The 22,816-nt window shown below is 37.8% G+C and overlaps 1 protein-coding gene across 1 annotated transcript in view; it reads right to left on the bottom strand.

The window, feature by feature from the left end:
- The window catches only part of si:dkey-215k6.1 (transmembrane protein 132C), a 293,749-nt gene that overhangs the window by 141,765 nt on the left and 129,168 nt on the right, over positions 1 to 22,816 (bottom strand). Inside the window, exon 4 of the mRNA XM_004546915.4 lies at positions 7,441 to 7,581. Within this exon, the coding sequence (XP_004546972.1) occupies positions 7,441 to 7,581 (141 nt within the window). The remainder of the gene's footprint in view (positions 1 to 7,440; positions 7,582 to 22,816) is intronic.

Genomic DNA, 22,816 nt, shown 5'->3' with positions numbered 1-22,816 from the left:
GCAGTGCCCACTGTTAAATGCTGATGCTTAAGACGAATATATTAATTAAGTTAAATGTTCATATCTGAATTAGACTGGTTGAATTTTTAGCTGTGGTAATGCCCAACAAAGATGGATGCTTTCAGTGCAAAGTATTCATTTAGTTACTGAAAGACAATGAGTGTCTACTTTTAAATTATATAATTTCACATATTTCCTACGAAAATTGCTTCTTTGTTCCATTCCAAAATAAATGAAAAAAGAACGAGAAAAAACAGTTTCACCATCTTTCAATGTCACAAGTTGCAACGAACAGCCCGGTGGTCACTCGTTAAAGTAACTTGCTAATGCTGTAATATATATAACAACTGCAAGAAATACTTCAAAATCATAGAGTGGAATGTTTTTCCCTATGACTGCCTCAGCAAACAACTAGCACAGAATAAAAAAAGCAAAAAGCAAAATAAACCAACATAAATAGCATGTCCCTGTATGGTGTGTTGAAAGCGCATTACCCCAGTTTGGGTATTGAATGAAGCCCATTAGCAGTGTTAATCTATACACATAACCACGATCACAAGATACAGCACTGTTCCCATTCTGGCAGAATCATCATAAACTATGGAACATTTTCCTCATATAACCTCCAACACAAAGCTAAGGTCATCCTGAGGCTGGTCCACTTCTACGAAGTTCAAATGAGATCATATAAATGAGACAGAAAAGAAAAAAATAGCTACAGCAACACCATATATAAACAGAAAATGACACAAACAAAACATTTACTAGAAATATTACACACAGCAGAAAAATATATTGTAATAAAATTATATTACATAGCATGAATAAATGAAATATAACTTGAAATGATAATCAAAATGAATTTCCAACAAGAAACAAATCTTGCTTGAGGCGCTTCAATGGCAACAGCCTCCAAAAATCTCATTATGTTTCATTCGGAGCACTGGTATGAGGAGGCACATGGGCAGGGAGGCAGAACTAAACAGACTGTCAATAACACAGTATGGCAGTGGTGTATAATTAAAAGTAAATGATAACAGAATTGTCAAATAGTGAGAAATGCACAAATAATGAATAATTACTTTATAATAAAAATCAATAAAGAAAATAATGAGAACTTTGATCCAAACCTCCAAGTTCCAAAAGAATGTATGAAAAAAATTGGGAGTTGTGATGATGGAACAGGATCACATCCTCAACAACTGGTTTCTTTTTTTATAACCTACAAACATGTGGGCTATATTTTAAAAAGCATAAATACTCCTACCTCAAAGATACACACAAGCATAAACACATGCAGTCGCACACAAAAATACACCTACACACACAGCATAGCCTACTCCATGGTTCTAATTACTGCATCCACTCACCAAGCATTTCCTATTATACAATGAATACCGTATCATGTCAGATCATATTATATAATTAGGATAACAATGGCATAACACGAATCACTTCACAAGATTAATTGTCAGAGGTAGTAATCACTCCCACCGTCTCATTCATAAAAAGCATACTCAAAAATTCCATGTCCCAACCAGTAATATCTCATTAGAGCTTTATAGAGATCAGCTCCTTTAATTAGCCATCCCGCCTACACCGTCACTGATAAAAGTATGTGATCTGCCTGTTGTATGCTGGCAACGCTTGGCATGCTGGTATGGGATATGTGTATGTCTTTTCTGTAGTTAAAAAAACAAACAAAAAATCCCATTGCTGTTGCAGTTAGGGGGTAGCTGCTTATACATTTATCTGTGTTCATCAAAACACTTGTATATGTTTGTCTTTGAGTCATAATCTGTGCTTTGAGGCACAAATTTGATTACAGGATCACTTTGAAAATGGTAGAAATGTGTGTGTGCAAGAATATGAATGAGCTTGTGCGTGCATCTCTGATTTATTTTTTATTTTTTTGTATGTGTCTCTGAAAGTCATATTATAATTTAGATTCTAAAGCACCACTTTTTCACATTAATTTAATGAGTTTTTTCCTTCAGGGCAAAATAAAATAAAATAATTATTTTAAAAAACTGCCTCTACCAGACATGGATGTGTCCCAAAGCTCGAGGAAATTAGTAGTCATTTGAAATCAACCCCATCTAAACACCTCAAACAACATTTTCCTGATGGATGACAATGGGCCTGGAAAATGACTTCTCTGCCTTGAGGCTACAATAGCTGACATATCCCAAAAAAGCACCTTTAGTATTATACCAGCCATTTTGCCAAGTGAACCACAGGAATATGAATCTGTGCCCAGTTCAAGTTTAAGTTGAATTTCACCACAGGATCAAAATATTAGTCGAAAAACATTATATATTTCTATTTAATTCCCCTAAACCCAACTACAAACTGTTAGTTATTATGCTTACACAAACACTGGCTCTCCAATCACAGTCGCAACTGTGAAGTTTCAGCTTTTCCCAAAGCAAAAATCAATCATTGCATTCTCCTCTATCTAGGGCACAATTATTTGTTGATCACCAAACTCTGTAATTCCAGATCCAAGGACCATTAACGTGAACCCAAATAGAAAGTGAGTTTGCCTGAAACATCAGCATCTGTTCTCTGGAAGGGAGGGAAAGCTGTGCTGAGAGGTAAAATCATTTTATTCTCATCACATAAGGAGAAAAGAGAAAACAAATATATTGAGGAATTAGAAGAAACCATTAAATCCTTAGAAGAAGCCTACATGTCTTCCCAGGAACAGGAAGTGATGAACAAAATATGCAAAGCAAAACTAGAATCAAATGAAATAATTGATTAAAGGAACCCTCAATTCTTAGTAAAAAGACCTTGCTTGAAACACAGTAACAAATCAGGTACGTTATTACAACTGTATATGCTGTTAACAGCTTCATTGGGAACACAGTATATGGAAGCGAGGAAGCCGACTTTCATAAAGTGGTTAAAAATATTGTGCAGTTCCCCAACAGGATGTGTCAGAACAAATGACCAAACATCTTCTCCAGAGGGGCACTAGGAAAGGATGCCTACTCTCCCCCTCACTGTTTGCAATCTTTATTGCACTATTAGCAGCAGCAATTAGACAGGCTATAGTGATTAAGGTCCTACAGTGGGGCAAAAACATATTTAGTCAGCCACCGATTGTGCAAGTTCCCGCACTTAAAATGATGACAGAGGTCAGTAATTTGCACCAGAGGTACACTTCAACTGTGAGAGACAGGATGTGAAAAAAAAAATCCATGAATTCACATGGTAGGATTTGTAAAGAATTTATTCGTAAATTAGGGTGGAAAATAAGTATTTGGTCACCTCAAACAAGGAAAATCTCTGGCTCTCACAGACCTGTAACATCTTCTGTGAGAAGCTTTTCTGTCCCCCACTTGTTACCTGTATGAATGGCACCTGTTTGAACTCATCATCTGTATAAAAGACACCTGTCCAGTGCCTCAAACAGTCAGACTCCAAACTCCGCCATGGCCAAGACCAAAGAGCTTTCGAAGGACACCAGGAAAAGTATTGTAGACCTGCACCAGACTGGGAAGAGTGAATCTACAATAGGCAAGCAGCTTGGTGTGAAAAAATCAACTGTGGGAGCAATCATCAGAAAATGGAAGACATACAAGACCACTGATAATCTCCCTCGATCTGGGGCTCCACGCAAGATCTCATCCCGTGGGGTCAAAATGATCATGAGAACGGTGAGCAAAGATCCCAGAACCACACGGGGGGACCTGGTGAATGACCTGCAGAGAGCTGGGACCAAAGTAACAAAGGTCACCATCAGTAACACACTACAACGGCAGGGAATCAAATCCCGCAGTGCCAGACGTGTTCCGCTGCTGAAGCCAGTGCATGTCCAGGCCCATCTGAAGTTTGCCAGAGAGCACATGGATGATACAGCAGAGGATTGGGAGAATGTCATGTGGTCAGATGAAACCAAAGTAGAACGTTTTGGTATAAACTCAACTCGTCGTGTTTGGAGGAAGAAGAATACTGAGTTGCATCCCAAGAACACCATACCTACTGTGAAGCATGGGGGTGGAAACATCATGTTATGGGGCTGTTTTTCTGCCAAGGGGACAGGACGACTGATCCGTGTTAAGGACAGAATGAATGGGGCCATGTATCGTGAGATTTTGAGCCAAAACCTCCTTCCATCAGTGAGAACTTTGAAGATGAAACGAGGCTGGGTCTTCCAACATGACAATGATCCAAAACACACCGCCCGGGCAACAAAGGAGTGGCTCCGTAAGAAGCATTTGAAAGTCCTGGAGTGGCCTAGCCAGTCTCCAGACCTCAACCCCATAGAAAATCTGTGGCGGGAGTTGAAAGTCCGTGTTGCTCAGCGACAGCCCCAAAACATCACTGCTCTCGAGAAGATCTGCATGGAGGAATGGGCCAAAATACCAGCTACTGTGTGTGCAAACCTGGTAAAGACCTATAGTAAACGTTTGACCTCTGTGTACCTCTGGTGCAAATTACAGACCTCTGTCATCATTTTAAGTGGGGGAACTTGCACAATCAGTGGCTGACTAAATACTTTTTTGCCCCACTGTATAATGCAAGAACGTAGAACATAAAATCAGCCTTTATGCAGATGATGTATTGCTTTTTTTTTCCAACATTCACAAACCACTCTTTCAATTACATTGAATTTGTCTTCCTTGAGTTTCAAATTATTGGATAAACTGATTAAAATCATCAATTCCTCTGATTAATTGTTTCTTCCATAATTCTTCGTTGACATCATTGCAGTCTCGATATATTAAATTTTTAGGCATTAATGTTTCTCCTAGGCTTGCAGATTTAACTAACCTGAACCACATCCCAGTTTTAAAGAAAGTGGAAGATCTGGCTAGATGGAAGTCTGTACACATATATCTCACGGGAAGGGTCACTTCAATAAAATTGATGGTTTTCCCAAGAATCAGTTATTTGTTCTCAGTGATCCAGAGTAAACCATTACCTGACTGGTTTAGATCTCTGGATTCTTCAATCTCTGAATTCCCTTGGAAAGAAAACCCTGTATATAAGCTTAGAAATGCTACAGAGCACCGAGAATAGAGGAGGACTAGATGTGCTTAACTCTCACCACTACTTCTTAGCCAACAGGCTACAATACATTTCAGGATGGTTAAAACTCAGTTGAGCCCTGGCTACACATAGAACAGGCACTATGCAATAACAGAGATTTCAGATCTCATAAGCTAAAAAATATCAAATGACACGTGTGCTTTAATATCAGCTCCGCTCTGTCAGAGAGTCTCTATAACATATAACATTACAATAAAAGAACAGCTAACAACTAGCTTAACCACTGTGTGAAAACCAGTCAGTGATGATTTTATTATTCACAGTAAGCAGCTTCATCTGGCTTTTTATTAGATTTCTGGAATACACACCAGAACTCCATCCAACTTTACTCGACATGATATAAATACAAATGAGTTTAAGCCCATTATGAAACACAGTATTCTCATCCCAGATTGCCAGGAGGTTTTTTCAGAAGATGCTAGTGATAATAGCATAGCTAGCTGCCAGCCAGTGGTAACAATCCATGCTGGGCTCAAACAAAAAATAAATAAATAAAAGCTGCTTAGATTAAGCAAAAAACTTCACAACATGATGCATTAGAGCTCTCGTTTGTTTTATGTGTAAATCCTAGGGGTCCTCTACCCCTCAGTTTTGATATGATACCATGCAACAACTCCAAAGAATACTTTCCATATTTAAAATTCTAACACTGGGATTGAAGACACGAGGGATGTTAGTCAGGTGCAACATCTCAGCAGCAACCACTGAGGAAACTGGTGCGGATTAGAAATCATAGACCCATTATTTGAGGAAATGGTATTGGTAAATGTAAACCCCTGGTAAATAACTTCACAGCAGTGAAGTGTGTTTCCTAGTAAATGTCTTAAAGTGCCTGTCAGTTGGAAGTATGATTGCCCATGGTAGATACTTTCTGTACTATACACTTCAAAGGCAAATATCTGATTTAAAAAAAACAAAACACACACTTTTAACTCTGACACTCTTAATTTGAAAGCTCAAAGCTGATGCGTCATCACTTATACATCTTTTAATGCTCACTTTGGCTCATTCCTCGGTGCTGAAGCTGTCTGTCAGTTGAGTTAAGGTGTGGCTAACAGCTAGCTAAGTGGTGCAAATTGAGCTGGGGCCATGTAATAATGATTTGAAGATGGAAAGTCATTCATCAGCACTGCTTTAAAGCAACAAGAGAATAAGAGGAAAGAAGTATTTAAAGTTGATTAATCAAACTAGTATATGGTTGCATCAGTATAGATTATAACTATAAAAGGCTCTTTCGTGCAGTGTATTTTATATTTGACACTCATATAACTATAGTGTTTCCAAAATGCGATCAATCCCTTTGAAAATATGTACAAGAATACATTACTCAACAATTCAACAGCACACTGAATGACTTGCTTCGCTGTTGATAGTGTGAAAGTGACTGAGTATGAACTGTAATGAGCCAGCTACTCTTCTTTGTAAAACGACCACTCTTATAATATCCATTTAGTTTAAACTGGGGATTTGTTGATTTGGAATAAAATTGTATTACTGATTCCTGGAGCTTGCTTTGAGCTGTAACAATATGCGAATTAAACACAAATACATTTTCTGTTCCATCCAATTAACTTCTGCTGTCTTTTTAAGTGAGACGTTTTTTGGGATATTGGGGTTTTAGATCTCACCCACAGTGATTATATTTGCTTTCTCCATCAACGCCATACAACAACAAAGTCAGTGTAAGCATGCACTGAGGTTAAGTATTAATTGACTGCTACATTAGTGACAAAAAACAAACAAAAAAAGAGACTGTACTTACTATGTCGTTGCTGGTTTTACCCTGATGACACCAACTAAACACTCACACATGCATGGCAAATTTAGCATGAGTTGTGAGTCACTGATGTCGACACTTGCCAGCCTTTGTGTACTACATGCATGTATGTATTTATTCTGTGATACACACATATCACCAATAAGTCCATAGGCAATAAGACAAAACTTCTTTACTGGCAACACAATTACACTATGTTTAATTTCTGATTTCTTAAATTTCTGATTCAAAGATGGCTTACAGATTGTTGTGTTCAATAAAAAAAACAGTAAGAATCTAAAAGAGCCACCTATACCTTTTAAACTCAAAGCTAATGTATGAGTACACAATTTATGGTTATTGTTATTGTCAAAAAAAAAGATCTTGTAATAATTTCTTTTCTTAAATTAACTGACACTTTTACTGTCACTGTAAAGACAACTAAGACTGCTTTAAGAAATGTGTGGCACTATCATTCTTATGGCCCTGAAGCACAAAGATCAAAGACCATTTCCAACAGCTACTCACCCACAACTACTCATTATAAAAGGGATACGTTAAATAGCTGCTGCATGGCAGAGGTAGCAGTTAAAAAAGAATAGATATGAGAGTTTGACTCCTACCTCTCTGCTGTGGAGGAGGCCTTTCTCTGGCACATAACTGCCAACGAACTGCTTCCCGGTGCCATTTCCTGTTTGATCTCCCATGCGACAAGGTTGCTGGGTTTCACAGCCAGGAAGTTGATACCTGACTGGAACCACACCCTGCAGAGAAGAATGTAGAACGAGACAAAGTAAGAAAAAAAGAGAAAGCAAGGTTAATCTAAAGTTCACACAAGCACATCATAAACCGAAGAGAAAAGAAAGCTGAGTTGTTACAGTGACAGTTAAGGTACAATTTGCTTAAAAATTCAATTTGCATCGCTTGGAATTTCCCTGCCCCGATTTTCTCACTGATTTTCTTTAATCTCTGATGCGTGCCATACTCTCTTTGTATAGAACGCCTTTTAAAATTGATTCACGCAGCATGGTGCCGACTCCCACGGTATGTTTTGGTGGGAGAAGACAAAGGAGTGACAGCAAAGGCTCTTAAGAAAGTTAAGAGTTTTACTGAATAATTGCTGCAAGCAGGCTGAATCAGATGTGTTTTGCGGTGGAGATTATGGCTAATTCAGAGAATGCAGTTCTGCTTATGAGAAAGGCTACAATGAATTAGTAATTATTCAGGGACATGATTAGGAATTTTGTTTCCATTTTCCTTCTTCACTCCCGTTTCCTCTCATCAGTATGCTTCACCACTTTTCTTTCTCTTTCTGACACTTTTTTTGTCACCTTTCTCCACTCATCCGAACGCTTTTCTTTTCTTCCAGTCTTGTTTTCCTTATGTTAACCTTCTTTCAGTATAGCACTGGCATATTTTTTTAAATCCAGGTTTCTCTTTAATCTAGATCAGCGGTTCCCAACCGCCGGGCCTCGGACCGGTACCGGTCCGTGAGTCGTTTGGTACCGGGCCGCGAGAGTTGAGGCTAAGGTGTGAAATGTATAGTTTTCAGGGTTTTTATCGGTTTTCAGCGTTATTTTGTTATCGTTTTTATCATTTACTCGGTTTTCCTTGGTCTTTTCAGGTGTGTTATGAATAAATCTTCTTTTTTACGGTACCGGTATTAGTTTTATTTTGTTGTATTTATCCGCGACACCTTAAAGGCCGGTCCGTGAAAATATTGTCGGGCATAAACCAGTCCGTGGCGCAAAAAAGGTTGGAAACCGCTGATCTAGATAATGTCCTCATCACCTGCCATCCCCATCCTCGTCCTGTTACTCCATTGTTCCCTTGTAGATGTTCTAATCTCTATTCCTTCATCACCATCATTCCCCAGTTCCTTTATTTTTTTCCAGCCAGGTCCACTCTTTCATCTCTCAGTCTCATTTCTTTTTCTTCACCTCCTCCTATAAAGCTTCTGTTCACCCTTTCATCCATTCCTCAGTGATTTCTTTCCCTTCCTTCCCAGTATACATTGCTTCATCCCTCCCTCTGCCCCTCCTCAATCCTTCATTCTCAAGGCATCCTATAGTTAATCTCTTTATTTTCTTTTTTTGTTCACACTCTCTCTCTAATCTGTCCCGGTGTGCTCTGTTCTATTTATCACCTTGACGAGACCCTCCCTCAGTTTATTAATACACTTTATAAGCATGCATACACATGCACACTATCGTGTTTACACCTCTTCTTATTAACACACATACACAAACAACACTGACAAAGACACACTCTTAAGTAAAAAAAAGTTTTCCTCAACACAGAAGTAGGAGGCAAAAAAATTCCACTTTTTATTTCTTTCTCATTATTACTTTCTTGTGTTTCTCTTGCTTTATGTCTTGCCAAAACTGTCTGCAAACATGCCATACCCTTCCCTTGATAAGCTCTCTGTACATGATATTCTTGTGAGTGTGTATGTATAAAAACACCTGCGTATGTCAGTAATAATCTAATCAAGCTGTTTTTTTTGTGTTTGGTTGTGTTTGGCACAAAATTGTGAACCTCTTGTAACAACCTGAAAACCTACTTTTTCTTTTTCACTCTAAAGTATTTTTTTTCTTGGTGTATTTTGAAAAGTGAAAACATTCCCCGCTCATCATTTTATATTTTGCTGCAATCAGGAAACATGAAGGAGAAAGGAAGAGCAAAAGTTGCATTTTGCAATAAAGGAAGTGTACTTTGTTCATTGTCTATGCAAATAAAATACAGTGAATATTTATTTATGAGTTTTCTGTAGTGCAGTATAAAATGAAAACTTCTATTTTATAATTCAGCAGCTGAATGTGGGAGGAAAAACTGTGCCATCATTCTGCATTTTCTGGTTCTGTCTCCACTCCTTTCCTTTCTTCAATCTCTTCTATCTCCCTTTCTCACTCACTTCTTTCTCTCGCCATCTCCCATCTTCAACAACCACACAGTTCAAGCCACTTCAAAGTAAAGTTACTACACATACAGTGGCAGCAAACGCATGTAAAGCAAAGCAAGTTTGGCGAAAGAGTTAGGATATTCTGTGAATGACAGAATGACAGGAATGGAATATGAGGGAGTAGAAATGTACATTTGAACATTCACTGAGAAAAACAAAAATCATTGGAGCGATTTTTAAAGGACAAGGTTTTGCAAAGACAAATTATAAATAAAACATTTAGGTGAAAAAATGAATTTAAGAACAAAATTTCCCCACCACTCCACAGGCAATAAAATAAAACAAAATTCTAAAATAGTGAAGCGAATGCAATGCAATAAAATAAAATAACAGTCTCATGTGAGAGCACAAACCTCAGTCGTCTTGTAATTCAACATATTGTAATGTAACAGATCTCATGATATAATATCAAATAAAGCACCTTCTTAAACGCTCTACAGAAACATAATTTGCATATTCATAGTATAAAACCATGCAAAATCTTGCAGTACCTACAATTCATACACATAAACAACCAAACAGTGTAACAGTTATGTCAAAAGGGAGAAAAAAAGCCTTTTGCTCGAGTGTTTAAATTACTTTGGTTTCAAGTACAGATCAGAGTGAGAACCATGTCACCATTGTGGTGTTTCCTTTTTTATGACTCTCATGTCTCTGTGCCATTTTCTTGATATGAGAGGTCATGGATTAGCTATGCTAGAGGGCTTCAATGTACTGCTCAATCTGCATTCCAACTCTCACCAATGGTCCTCAGCCCTGGGTAGTACCAGATAAAATAGGGTCACTGATAAAGGCGGACATCCTGATGTCTGCTCCTCTGCGAGGAGCCAGTTGAGGTGGTTTAGGCATTTGACATGGATGTCTCCTAGGTGAGGAGTTTTGAGCATGTCCTACCGAGAGGACATCCCAGGGCAGATTACATCTCTCGGCTGGCTTAGCAGTGCATCAGTGATCCCCTGGAGGAGCTGAAGGAGTTGGCTGGAGATAGGGAAGTCCCTTCCAATCTGGACCCAGACAAAGGGCAGAACATGGGTGGATGGATATTAAAGTGGTTGAAAGAGAGCGATTATTTAATTTGTATTTATCACAAGGCACCTAGTTGCAGTAATAGTGTTACTCTGCGTATGCTCTGTGTAACTGTCTATTATCATATTTCTATATTTTCCAGTATTACAAATGGATCTTATGTCAGAAATCTATATTTCTGACACAAACAATAATACTTTAACAACTGCTGCAATTTTTTAATCCTATAGTTTCTCAATAAATTTTAGTTATCTACTTTAATAACACACCTACTGATGACTGATGCAGTTGGTTATGCGCTACTCTGTTGTTTGTATTATCATTTTAAAATGCAGAAATATGTATTGAATTCTCCTGCGTGACAGCTACCAAGAACATCTTTGTCATACAAAATATACTTTGAAGCTTAATGAAATGACCTTTGGCATGAAACAGTGTGTTTACATGTGCAACAGGGTCATTCAAATTATTGGAGAGGGGAGAGAGGCAAAAATCACCACTCAGAAGTAGGTTTTATGTGGAAATATTAGTCCAGTGGATTGTTTTTCACATACCTTTTTCATAACTTGTTCATTAACTGAACCACACACCATACAGTCTGCGATCTCTGTATAGTCATCAAAATGCTAATCGTCAAGTTTCTAAAGTCCTCATGCCAAAAATCAGCATTGATTCAATAAAAAGTGAAAATGGTGAATTTAAAGCAGCATGTGGTTTCAATCAAGAAACTAGAGTACTGTGTATTGACGGTTTACCCTTGAAATTAAATGCATGAAAAAATATAAGATTTTGCTCACCTGATTGGAAATTCTGAACATGCATAAAAAACATAGACTGTCATATATGTAAGGAGATAGAAAGACACTATGTTCTGCATCTGTCAGGTCTTTGGTCGTATGTGCCTTTGTCCATGTCTGTCAGCAAGAAGGATGATGGACAAGGCTGCGTCCCTAAGCTGCTTCAGCCAAGACTGACAAGTCTCTATGTGATGCTCTTCCTCTGTAGGTCTACTTTTCAGTGTAATGCAGGAAGACAAGCAAAACTTCATTGCGCTGTCTCTTTCGATTTGTTTCCCTTTGTCTAATTCGCCTACTTCTTTATTAATCAGGATTATTTATATTTTTTGTGTACCTCATGCAGCTCTGTCGTGAAACAAGATTATTATTCAGTATCACATTTTGCATTAGAAATGAACAAAGCCCACCAACCCATAATTACACACATAACTTGACCTTACCTTTAACTGTATTAAAAAAAGGTTTTACTCATTAAGAATTAGAGTGTGCTCCCCTTGGTCACAGGTAGCTCACAGAGCATTACAATAGATTTTTTTCTCCTTTTTATCTGGAGCAGTGCTTTGTTTATTGGCATCTCAACATTAGTTTTCTAAGTTAAGAAATAAAGAGTAAGTAAAGAGAAAAGGCAATGCCAAGAATGCCAAGAACCTACACTATAAATAAATTTCCCCTCTGCTTTTTTAACATCACAAATGCAATTTTTCTTTCTGTCAATGTGATTATGTCTCCTTTTCCTTTTTTGGTGTATGTTTACTTTACTTATGCAGACTGCCTTCCCTGTAATATATTAAGCAAACTCAGGTTTTATTACATATTTGCTACTTGACTTAAAAAAAAAAAAATCCGGATTGAATATGAAAGAGAATATAGCTGGCCGAAGCATCAAATCGAGTCAAAATAATTACACTTGATTGACTTTGTTGAGTACAACCTTTTTTTAAACCACCTTATATTTTAATCATAACCTTATGCATATTTCACCCACACTTACTGTTTAGTTTACCAAAGAAACTGTAGGCTTCACCTATGGAAATGCAGAAATGCACTAACGCTAACAAAGACTACGTTGTCTAAAGAGAAAGTGTAGATGCCTTCCTCAAAGGAATGCTGACCCAGGAAAACAAACAATAGGTGCAGGAACAAGATAACAATTTGCTCTGTTAAACAAGAGACTCACTTAAATCCAATTATTTCCCTTTACACCTAATTTAATCCTGTAACATCAGTTCCATTTTCAGACTGACGAAGAAAAAAAAAGTCGTCTATTTAATTGTTAAATGTTAAAGCCTTCGCCAGGAAATAGGGATGCAAAGTTGTCTCTGAAACCACCATACCTTTTTAGTAGTGCCATCAGCGCAGATATAAAGCCAGATTTACCAGGGTTAAGTGGTTTTTGCCATAAAAAATGTACTGTTATTATTTACAAAGAGACCACAGCGACACGACTGTGATTAAGAGGAGAGAATTCATTTGTCAATTTTTGTGACCAACCGTCTTCCATATGCGTTTTTGGGAGTTCCTTTCTCAAGTACAAAATACAGGGGGAAGAATAGTTAAATGTTGTACACAAACACACTGACTAACAACTGGAACATGCAATTTATTGGACTGATATGTCTAATGCTGAAAAAAGCATGTATTATTTTAAGTACTTCATATAGTGGAATTATGGTTGCATTGCAGAGATTTAAGAGCACATCCTAAAAGAATGAAACATTGTTCAACTTGTGTTGAAAAATGTGTTTGAAAAGCCAGATGAAGATCTGATGAAAACATACAAATTTCTAAGCCACCTAAATGTAAATTTGCTCCATAAATGACCTGGAACCACCAGTCAAAAGGAGCAACACAACATACTGACACTTCTGTGGCAGGAATTTCACAATGGGGTTCAAAGTGAAATAGCTGAAGAACAGAGAGAATAGATGGATAATGATGTTGAACCAATTCTAAAAATAATCAGGCCTTGGACCTCAAGCACAGTAAGTCTGTGCTTGAGAGAAAAAGTCGCTTTTTCTGTTTGATTTGGTTTGAAAGTCTGAAGGTAATATTTGTTTTTCTTCTGATCAATGCATTTATGTTAATAAACTTTAAACCTACATTTTTCATAAAAAAAAAAAAGATTTCAGAACCATGGACAGCGCACACACTGCGATCTCGTGAGCTGTGTCTCATGACTGTTTTTAGTAGTGGAGCTACACAAATTCAGCTGTATGCACTTTGACAATAGCTGAGATATCGATCACAGATGCACAGAAGACTCTCACATCAAATCTCCAGATCCATTTTTTAAAACTAAACAAATCTAGCATAGAAAAATTGTGGTCACACCACCAGTCGCAGAGTATAGAAATAAACTTTTATCAGTCGGGTATTTCCGGTTCTGGTTTATCTCTTAAAGAGATGTTGTCTTAATACATGAACACAATGTAAAAATATTTTTGTACAGCTTACAGTCCTACATTGGCGTCTGGTAATTACTGAAGCCTGTTTGATCATAACAACTCTCTCTGCCAGACCGCCACTGTAGGCGTACATTTAATGTACACATGGACATGAACATGGACCTATAATTATATGCTTTTCTCACAGCAAGTAATGAGCTGTGCCTGTAGTGTTAGTAAGTTACTCTTAGCTGAATATCAACTTGCATGGTTCTTGGCAGATTGGGCATGTCATATTGAAATGAACTGACTGCACCTATTTATAAAAAAGCACAATTTTTGTAAATCAACCCCCAAATATCAGCGCTATTTGGGGGTTGCACTCACACGCTGTTTTGCCCTGTTTAGGACATCTGCCCCACAGTGTCATGAAGGCATAAGTCCGGTGTTTGATCTGATTATAGGAGAGCATATTTACAGTTACCAAAGAGATAAAAAGATTCGGAGAGAAAGAAAGAGACAGAAGAAAGGAACTAGAGACAGAAGTGTGACACAGAGGCAACAACAAGGCTGGGCGAATGGGGGGTAGAAGACGGAAAGGGAGAGAAACACCAGCCAAGTATGATAGCTGCTACAAATTCACACCACACTCGAGATCTCAGATGCAGGTATACACGTTTCAGGAGTCTGACTCTTCGATCCACACCTTTTTTTGTAAACATTTCGGTGTTCACATGAGATTTCAGAATTACGGGTGCTGAGGTTCTGAAAGGTCACCATGATGTTTTCAGAAGAATAACACTGTGTACAACTGTTCACAATCCATCCAGTTCAATCAACTGATTCATCCAAACCTTTCCAGCTGTCTCTTAATATCTGTTTTATTGGTAATACTTTAGCTCATAACCTGGGCCTTGCTTTTAGCATGACCACTTTCTTACATCTTCGTGCCAGGAAGATACCAGTAACCTACGCATTTCTTTTGTCTTGCTTTTGGGTTTTAGGCTTTTCTCAATCAGAAGTTACAAGCAATGCCTTAATATTAGTCAGTTAGCCAGGTTCATTAAATGAACTATATATAAACAGCTTGTCCTTGGAACAATGTAAGCAGTGTAAATTCCTTTGTGTATTGACTCTAGGTATCTTCCTTTGATAAAATTAGACTATATTACTTGGAAATTCCATGTGTTTAAAGCTCAGAGGCTTTAAAAGGCTATAAAATGACAGCTCTCCTCAGGATGAAAGTTACTCAAAGGGCTTAGTAAGTCTACCCAGGATTAAAAGTGATTTGGACATGTTAGTAAATGTTTTAGGAGAGAAAAGAAGATTTTAAGACCTCAAGGTTTATGTGTTCCGCTGATGTTATTTAAATTTACATTTCTGTTCAGTTTTTTACTTTACTTTTACTTTTTACCAGTTGTTAATCATTGATTTTTCAACAGATTAGAAGTAATATTTTTAAGTTCATTAAACTGACACTTAACCCTCTCAAGGCAGACGTTGCCGATTTGCAACAGTTAAAAACTAACAACCTGATTACCCCACATACATATTTTACGAGGTTTTTTTACTCAGAAGTACCACTGCAGGACTTGGTTGTGCATTAGCAACAAAAAACTTAATTTGAGCCTGAGAGGGTTAATCTGGCAAAAAGATGAACTTTTAGACGATGTTAGTCACTGTGGTTATCACTATGGTGCATAACTGCTCAGAAACTGCACTGAAAAGTAGCTACTATCTAAATCTGGTTAAAGGCATAATTTATTCCTGCTGTCATGACGCAAGTAACAATTTCTTAGCTGAAAAAATAGATTCCTTTAAAAGGCTGTGTATATATATACAAAGACAAAGAACAAAAAGGCCAAGTTGTTTTTTCTCTAGTGTCTCAAAGTGTGCTGAACATACAAGGAACATCCATTGTTCACCAGAAAATTTCAATTTTACCAAGGTCTAAAGCATTAGGAGAAAGTGAAAGCCTGCGAGGCATTGATCGTTGTTGCTACACACCCTCCTGTTAACTAAATTTATCTTATAGATGATCTTCAGGATGATTTAGCCCGAGCTGTTTAAGATGCCAACAGAGTGAAATGTACAGGAAACTGTACAGGAGTGAGTCACTGTATGAGTGGTATTTGCTGTATATGTGAGCCTGGACTCTACACCAAGGGACCTATAATGCCTTCGTGCAGGCTAGCTTGAGAGCCAGAACCACAGTCAGCTCATGTTACTGTCACGTTCTTGTTTGAAGTTCCTTCTTTATTACAGACATAGTGGAATAACAAGAGACGTATGGCTCAAAAGAAGATTTTCTGAGCTTTTATCTCCTTTCACACCATGCTTTCACATTCCCACTGCTCTTAGATGCAGAGAGCTACTCTTTAAATTCTTTAAGTTGACCAAAAGACTGTTCAGTTCCTAGAAAGTCTGCTGATGGCTGAAATGCGTTCTTGGTTGTGTCTTTCTTATGTCAGGGTATCATGATCTTGTTTATATTTGTCAATTAATGTGACTAAATGCAGTTTTCACATGTTGCATTATCATGGAGATCTAACCGTTGTAATATTGTTATTCTAACCTTTGAAAGATTTGACCAGAGTGAAGTGAAGACACATTCAAATGCTGTGGAAAGTTAAGAGCACATGAAAGGGGCTTCATACTACCATTTACAGTGATCTATATCAATGTGCTTAGCACGCAATAATTATTGTAAGCAAATGATGCTTATTCAATAGTTGCCAGATGAAAGTGTCAGTTAAGTGCTACAAATGTAAATGTGAACCCAAAAGGAATTCTTCTCAAAACAAAAGCCATATGCTATGTGTCAAAACAAACTTGCTGCATGTTTAGCAGATGTGTCCAAGAGACACGAGTAAAAGCAAATGGTGTTTGTTGGGTCTGAACTTGTTAGAACAGCAAAAAGACATTAGAAAGAAGCACTGTAAAAGTGCATTTTAATGCCCTCATCTTATATATAAACTGAAGCTTTTGAGTAAGTAAACCAGTACAGCACATTTTATTTCAAGTCTGAAATTACATCATTGCTCTGTAAACCTGGTGAATGAATACATAGCAAAACTTTCTTAAGAATTTTATGTTTGGGTGGAAGGCTAGTAGTAAATTTATATTATTCAAATGTGCTCAAACAACTGCTCAAACCTAAAACCTGTGCTTTTCAAGACGTGGGAATGGAAAATATTATTCATTGCACAAAGGTTTGCCAAGATTGCCTAAAGTGTGAAATGGTACATTCAGTGAAAAATTAAAGAAATATCGCTGCCAATGGTAACTAAAATGGCAGAAAAACAAGAGAAGACAGATGTTAAACAAAATTCAACCCACCAACTGCATATTCTTCAACACATTCTGTAAAAGATGCCTTCAATGGACATGAGTGGCATTTAAATGAGTCAACTGTCAAATCATTAAAATCTTGTTTGCTGCTTTTCCTGCTTTTTGAGAGGCAGAAGGAAAACAATCTGTTGTTGTGATCCCAACACTAAAATGAAGCGGTTACCTTTTTTTTTAAGTGTGACAAGCTGTCAAGGAATTGGAATCCTGAGAGAATTGTTTATTAATTTATTTATTTTTGAGCACAAGTTACGAGCTTATACATAATTCTTAGGTCATGAGATTATTGTAAAATTGACAATTATGTACACATTTTTCAATTATTTTTTAAAAATCTTTTTAAATATTAAATTCATAGTTCAGTTTTGAACATTTTAGGTGTTTAAGACCTTGAATGTAGTTTTTTTATTGTTTAAGTTAGATGGACAGATTGGTATTCAAGTGTTTTATACTTTAGAATAAACAGATGGGGGTAATTTTTTAAGACATGGTGAGACAGATGGAGAGACTGCAAGTCGTTTATACTAAACATGTGTTAAGAAATTCAAAGCTTGATGTAAAAGAGCCCTGTTATGTTGGTCACAGGTCCAATGTGTCATTTGGTGGAACATCTGTTTTATCATGCTATTGAGAATCTTTCACTTTGTCTTGCCTTTTACTTACTTATTCTTTCGTGTGCTGTTGCTGCCGTTGTTGTCTTTTTATTCTTTGATTTTTCATCCCTGGTGTTGCTACTGAATGATATTTTTTTATGATTATTTTTAATATTTGCTTTATCTAAAGAAGCCACTATCATTCTTTTCTACAGGAACCCAATATGGCCCTATGTTTCAGGACTGTTGAACAATGTGGCCGTTGCTGCTGATGCCTGATTTAGGCTTCTGCAGCTGCATCATAACTTACGACATAACTGGAAACCCCTTTTAACCCACAACTTTCCATGTATTTCGGTCATGTAGTTACATTTTTCAGGAGGTGCATGTCAGGTTATGTGGAAGCGTACGACATAGGGTTAAGAGGGTCTTCCAGTTACATTGTAAGTTATGATGTAAATTTTCCACTCAAGTCTAATTCAGGCATAAATCATGACAAACCATAACTTCAGAAGTCGCAAATTCATAATATTCACGTTTCATAGTTTATAGGCACTGAATAATGCCAATCAAGGCATCTATCAGCTTTAATGTTTTTTTTTTTCATTTGTAAAATTTGCAAAAATATCATGCTTTTAAAATTACAGTTCAATTCCATATTGACTGCTTGATTTAAAATACACTGTTGTGGCATAAAGAAGCAGAAGTCCAAAAATAGGTTCTTTGTCTAATAAATTTTTAGAATTCACTGCTGTATAGTAAAATAGTGGCACCTAATTTAAATAACACGTATGCAGCACCACTCCATCTATATAAATAAAAATAAAAATAAAAAACAGACACAAGGAAAACACTAAAAGATTCTGTGCAGAACTGGCAAAGTATCTCAAAGGATCTGACACTGAGTAAGTTAAACAGAGCATGAAAAAGGGGAGATGTTATGTACCTAGGTAATTCGGCAAAGGTGCAAATGTCTGCAAGCTTAATCAGCTTAAACAGCACATCATGAATGTTTGGATTTTTAGAACAAAATGGGGGATGTCACTGAGATCAGCTGATTTGCCAGAATTGCAGATAAGGAAGTCACACATTACAACTTTCTGCAGTTCCCTTCCCTTTATTCTCCTTCTCAATTGAGGGTAATGCTTGCTGAACAGCCACAACCAGCCCCACCAGGTGGTGTGATGAAGAAAGGGATAAGAAATACAACCAGCTGCTGTATCCGAGACCTTAGCCAATGCTGTGAATCTTTCCTTGTCAGTTTCTGACTGCTTGAAGAGCTATACCAGACAGACAGAAGCCAGCAGAATCACCCAGATGTTCTCCACTGAACCATCCAAGATGCATTCTCGGTGGCAGGGAAACCATAAGAGAACAGTCCCACCTAGTGTGGAGATGAAGCAATACTGGAAGAGTATCTGGCAGAAGGTAGTATACTGGAATGCCAAATGTGGCCTGGAAGTCCCAAGGTCAAAATGAAATACACCCCCTAGGGTGGTTGACAATGACCAAGCTAAGACCCTGTAGGACTTACAGATCCAGAAAGACCAAGTGGTGAGGGCTAACCAACAGGATAGTAGTGGTGGACAAGCAGAGGAAAAGGGATGTAGTAATGGATGTAGCTAGTTATAGCAACATGAATAAGAAGGAACACATAAAAGGTTGATAAGTACCAAGGGCTGAGAAAAAAGGTAGAGAAGGGTGGAGGCAAGAGTGGTTGTCACGGTAATGGGAGCACTAGGAGAAGTGACCCCAAACTACGCAATTGGCTCCAGCAGATCCCAGGCATGACTTCTAAAATCTTTTTCCAGAAGAGCACAGTCCTAGGATGAGCAAAGATACTGTGCAAGACCCTCAGGCTCCCAGGCTTCTGGTGGAGGACTCACTCCATCCATCCATCCATCCAAACAAGGTTTCAACTGAGAAATTGTAATTTAATCATTTTCTGTTTGCTTCGTGGGGGGGGGGGGGGGGGGGGGGGGGGGGGCTTCATTGGATTCACTAAATTAAAAAAAAAAAAGTATCAAATCTAAGCTCAGTGCAAAGGACCACTGCAGAGATAAAAAAATAAATAAACAAATGCTCGTCTATGCACAGCTGCAGCAAAAAATTATGAAGCCTAATAAAGATTTGGTACCCACTAAATTATTCACAGAGATGTTCGTGAATGATAAACTGTAAATAGTGTATGTATTGCAAGGGGCCTGGTGATTTTTTTTACACCTCTGTTTAGTATAAGACTCAACTCCCGTATCCATGCATACATTACCATTATTGGAATCACAGCTGCACCGTACAACTATCCTGCAATGTATCAGCAAGTTTAAGCAATGATCGATAAACAGGAAAATGTCAAGTATATTGATTGCTATAAAACAACCATTTTGGAGTTTTATTGTAAAGCTCTAACTGATTAACAGAGCATTGATTGTAACACTAAACAAACACCAATTTCTTAGTGACCATTTCTTCATTGTTACAGTCTTTTCTTGGTGGATGAAGCCAAGTGCAGCAGCAGTCCAGTATATATGCAGCAATGCGTGGGACTTTAACAACTGCTTCTTTCGTACACATTTTTGTAGAGGACATCGGTAATGTAATCTGCAGAGCTTGATGTTTGGATACTGGATTTCTTTCAAATAAAAACCCTCACACATGGAATCAAACCGCCCACTCCACTTCCCACCACACATGGGATTAGAACGACATATTTTTCTGTAAACAAAGGCACAGACAATAGTGGTGGGTAGCTGGCTTCTGTAGTAGGTTCAAGATAGTCCTCTGGGCTGCCATCCCAGATTAGCAATGTAGCTACCAGCTACTCAACCACAGATCACTAGCAGGCACAGACTGAAAGGCTGAGGAAGGACTTTCAGCAATATATTAAATCTGATCAGCAGGAAGGGTTTTTGTTCCATAATTAATATGATTTGCTGTTTTTACTTTCTTGTTTATTTTCCAGTACTTGGGGACAGTTTAGATTTATATTTTGTAAAAGGAAAAGCAGACAGGCAGCTGCTGAGGTATAAAAACAAAACAAACAAAAACAAAAAACACCCTACCCATGTGTAGTTGGTTCTTTCTTACATGGCTGGGGAAGTTTTGAAGACATCATAGAGAAAAGCACTAGTTTGCAGCTGGCTGGACATAACCAGTAAATTGGATGGTCACCCACTACTCCAGAACAAGATATAATGACCTCCAAGTAAAGGTTCTTACAAGGTCACACATGGCAGGTCATTCACCAAGGTATGAAGGCAAGGGGTCATTCAATGGGAGAGCAAAGCAAATATAAGGAACACAAGTAATGGCTGAAAACCTTGACAAGAAGGATTGCAGAGATCTCCAGCTCTAGACGCCACCTGCTGTTTCAACCTCTCCGAGCATTCCAGCATCCATCTGTAGGCTATAGAGAGATATTTACTCATCAGTCTTCAACTTTTGTATGAAGCAGTATTTGCAGGGAGCAATGAGCTGGATGCCTACATGCTTTTATTCTACTGCTGTAATAAATTAATTCTAACATAAATAGTTTAACTTAAATGTAGTATTGATAGCATGTGTAATGGTCAGTAAAATGCCCTTTTTCCCCCACTCCATTGATGGGGACCCAATCACTAAATCTGCAAAAAGAAGAGTCAGACATTTAAGAGTCCAAGCTTCCTTTCCAAGAAAGAGTAAAACCTCACTGATAAAGCTGCCCACTGACATTAAGGTGTACCAAACTCACTGTCTCTACTACTGTTCTAGCTCAGCTCTGATGAATTTAAATTGAAATGTAAAACATTTCAAACAAAGGAAATATTATACAATAATAAGCACAGACACATTTGAACATCCGCAAACACAGGCATTTTCTCAGCCAAAAAAGAAAATCCCATGTGTCAATAGGCTATACCAGTGGTAGCAAAGGTATAATTTGGCAGGGGGAAAAACAAACAAACAAACATGCCAACAAAATCAGCAAACAACAGGTTAGCTCAACAAACAAAGCTGGAAGGAGAGACTCAATGATACAAGGGCAACTGGAGTCTGAAGTGTGTTTCTGGGAGTGAATGAAACAATGCTACATGTCATAACAGTTTGTTGTCCGAGGAGGAGAATGCTGTCAGGCAGATTGCTCACACACCCACTCATTCACACACAGCTCGACATAAACAGGTGAAGTGGATATTGGTCTCACTTGATCTGTGCGCTGTCAGGACACTTTTACACACACTTCTCCGCACACACACATAGTCATCCCAACCACACCAACACGTCTACAGTATAGCAGACTGGCTTTTAGTTAAGCCCCGGTAAGGACTAGAGATGGCACGATACCACTTTTTTTATGTTCGAAATATGAATCTGATTATAGTGTATTTTATAATCAATAAAACTGTTGTTGTTTTTTTAAATTGCTGCATTTTGTATAAGTTAATACTCACGTCTTAAAAAACAAAACACTTAAGCTATTCTGTTATACCTTTATGCAAAAAATACACTGCATCCAAAATATTTCATAGTTCAGCAAAACTGATCAATCTAATAAACATAAACCTACAGCATCCTCCCTATTCTGGTATTTTGAAGAGTACTTAGCGGAAATATTAAGCAACCTAACTAATGGGGCTGCCAGCTCCCAGCAGAAAAAAAAAATGGAACCACCCCCCCCACCCCTCGCCTCATGATGCTTAAGCGACATAATCAACTTTAATTTAATGCATGTGTAAAACAAATGGACAGAAATCAATTATTTTTCTACAATAATTAAAAAGATTCAACATTTTTCTTCAACAGAATTTTCCCTGTTAATGCCCTAACCTGGCCCCCTGGCAAAACGTTGCTAGATCCACCCCTGCACAGTTACCAGCTGTCAGCTACGTAGAAAAGGATCCTGGTGTACA

This window comes from Maylandia zebra, linkage group LG12 (assembly GCF_041146795.1).
Source record: "Maylandia zebra isolate NMK-2024a linkage group LG12, Mzebra_GT3a, whole genome shotgun sequence".
NCBI lineage: Eukaryota > Metazoa > Chordata > Actinopteri > Cichliformes > Cichlidae > Maylandia > Maylandia zebra.
The sequence above is the reverse complement of the archived record's forward strand: the minus strand, read 5'-3'. Positions and strand labels throughout refer to the sequence as shown.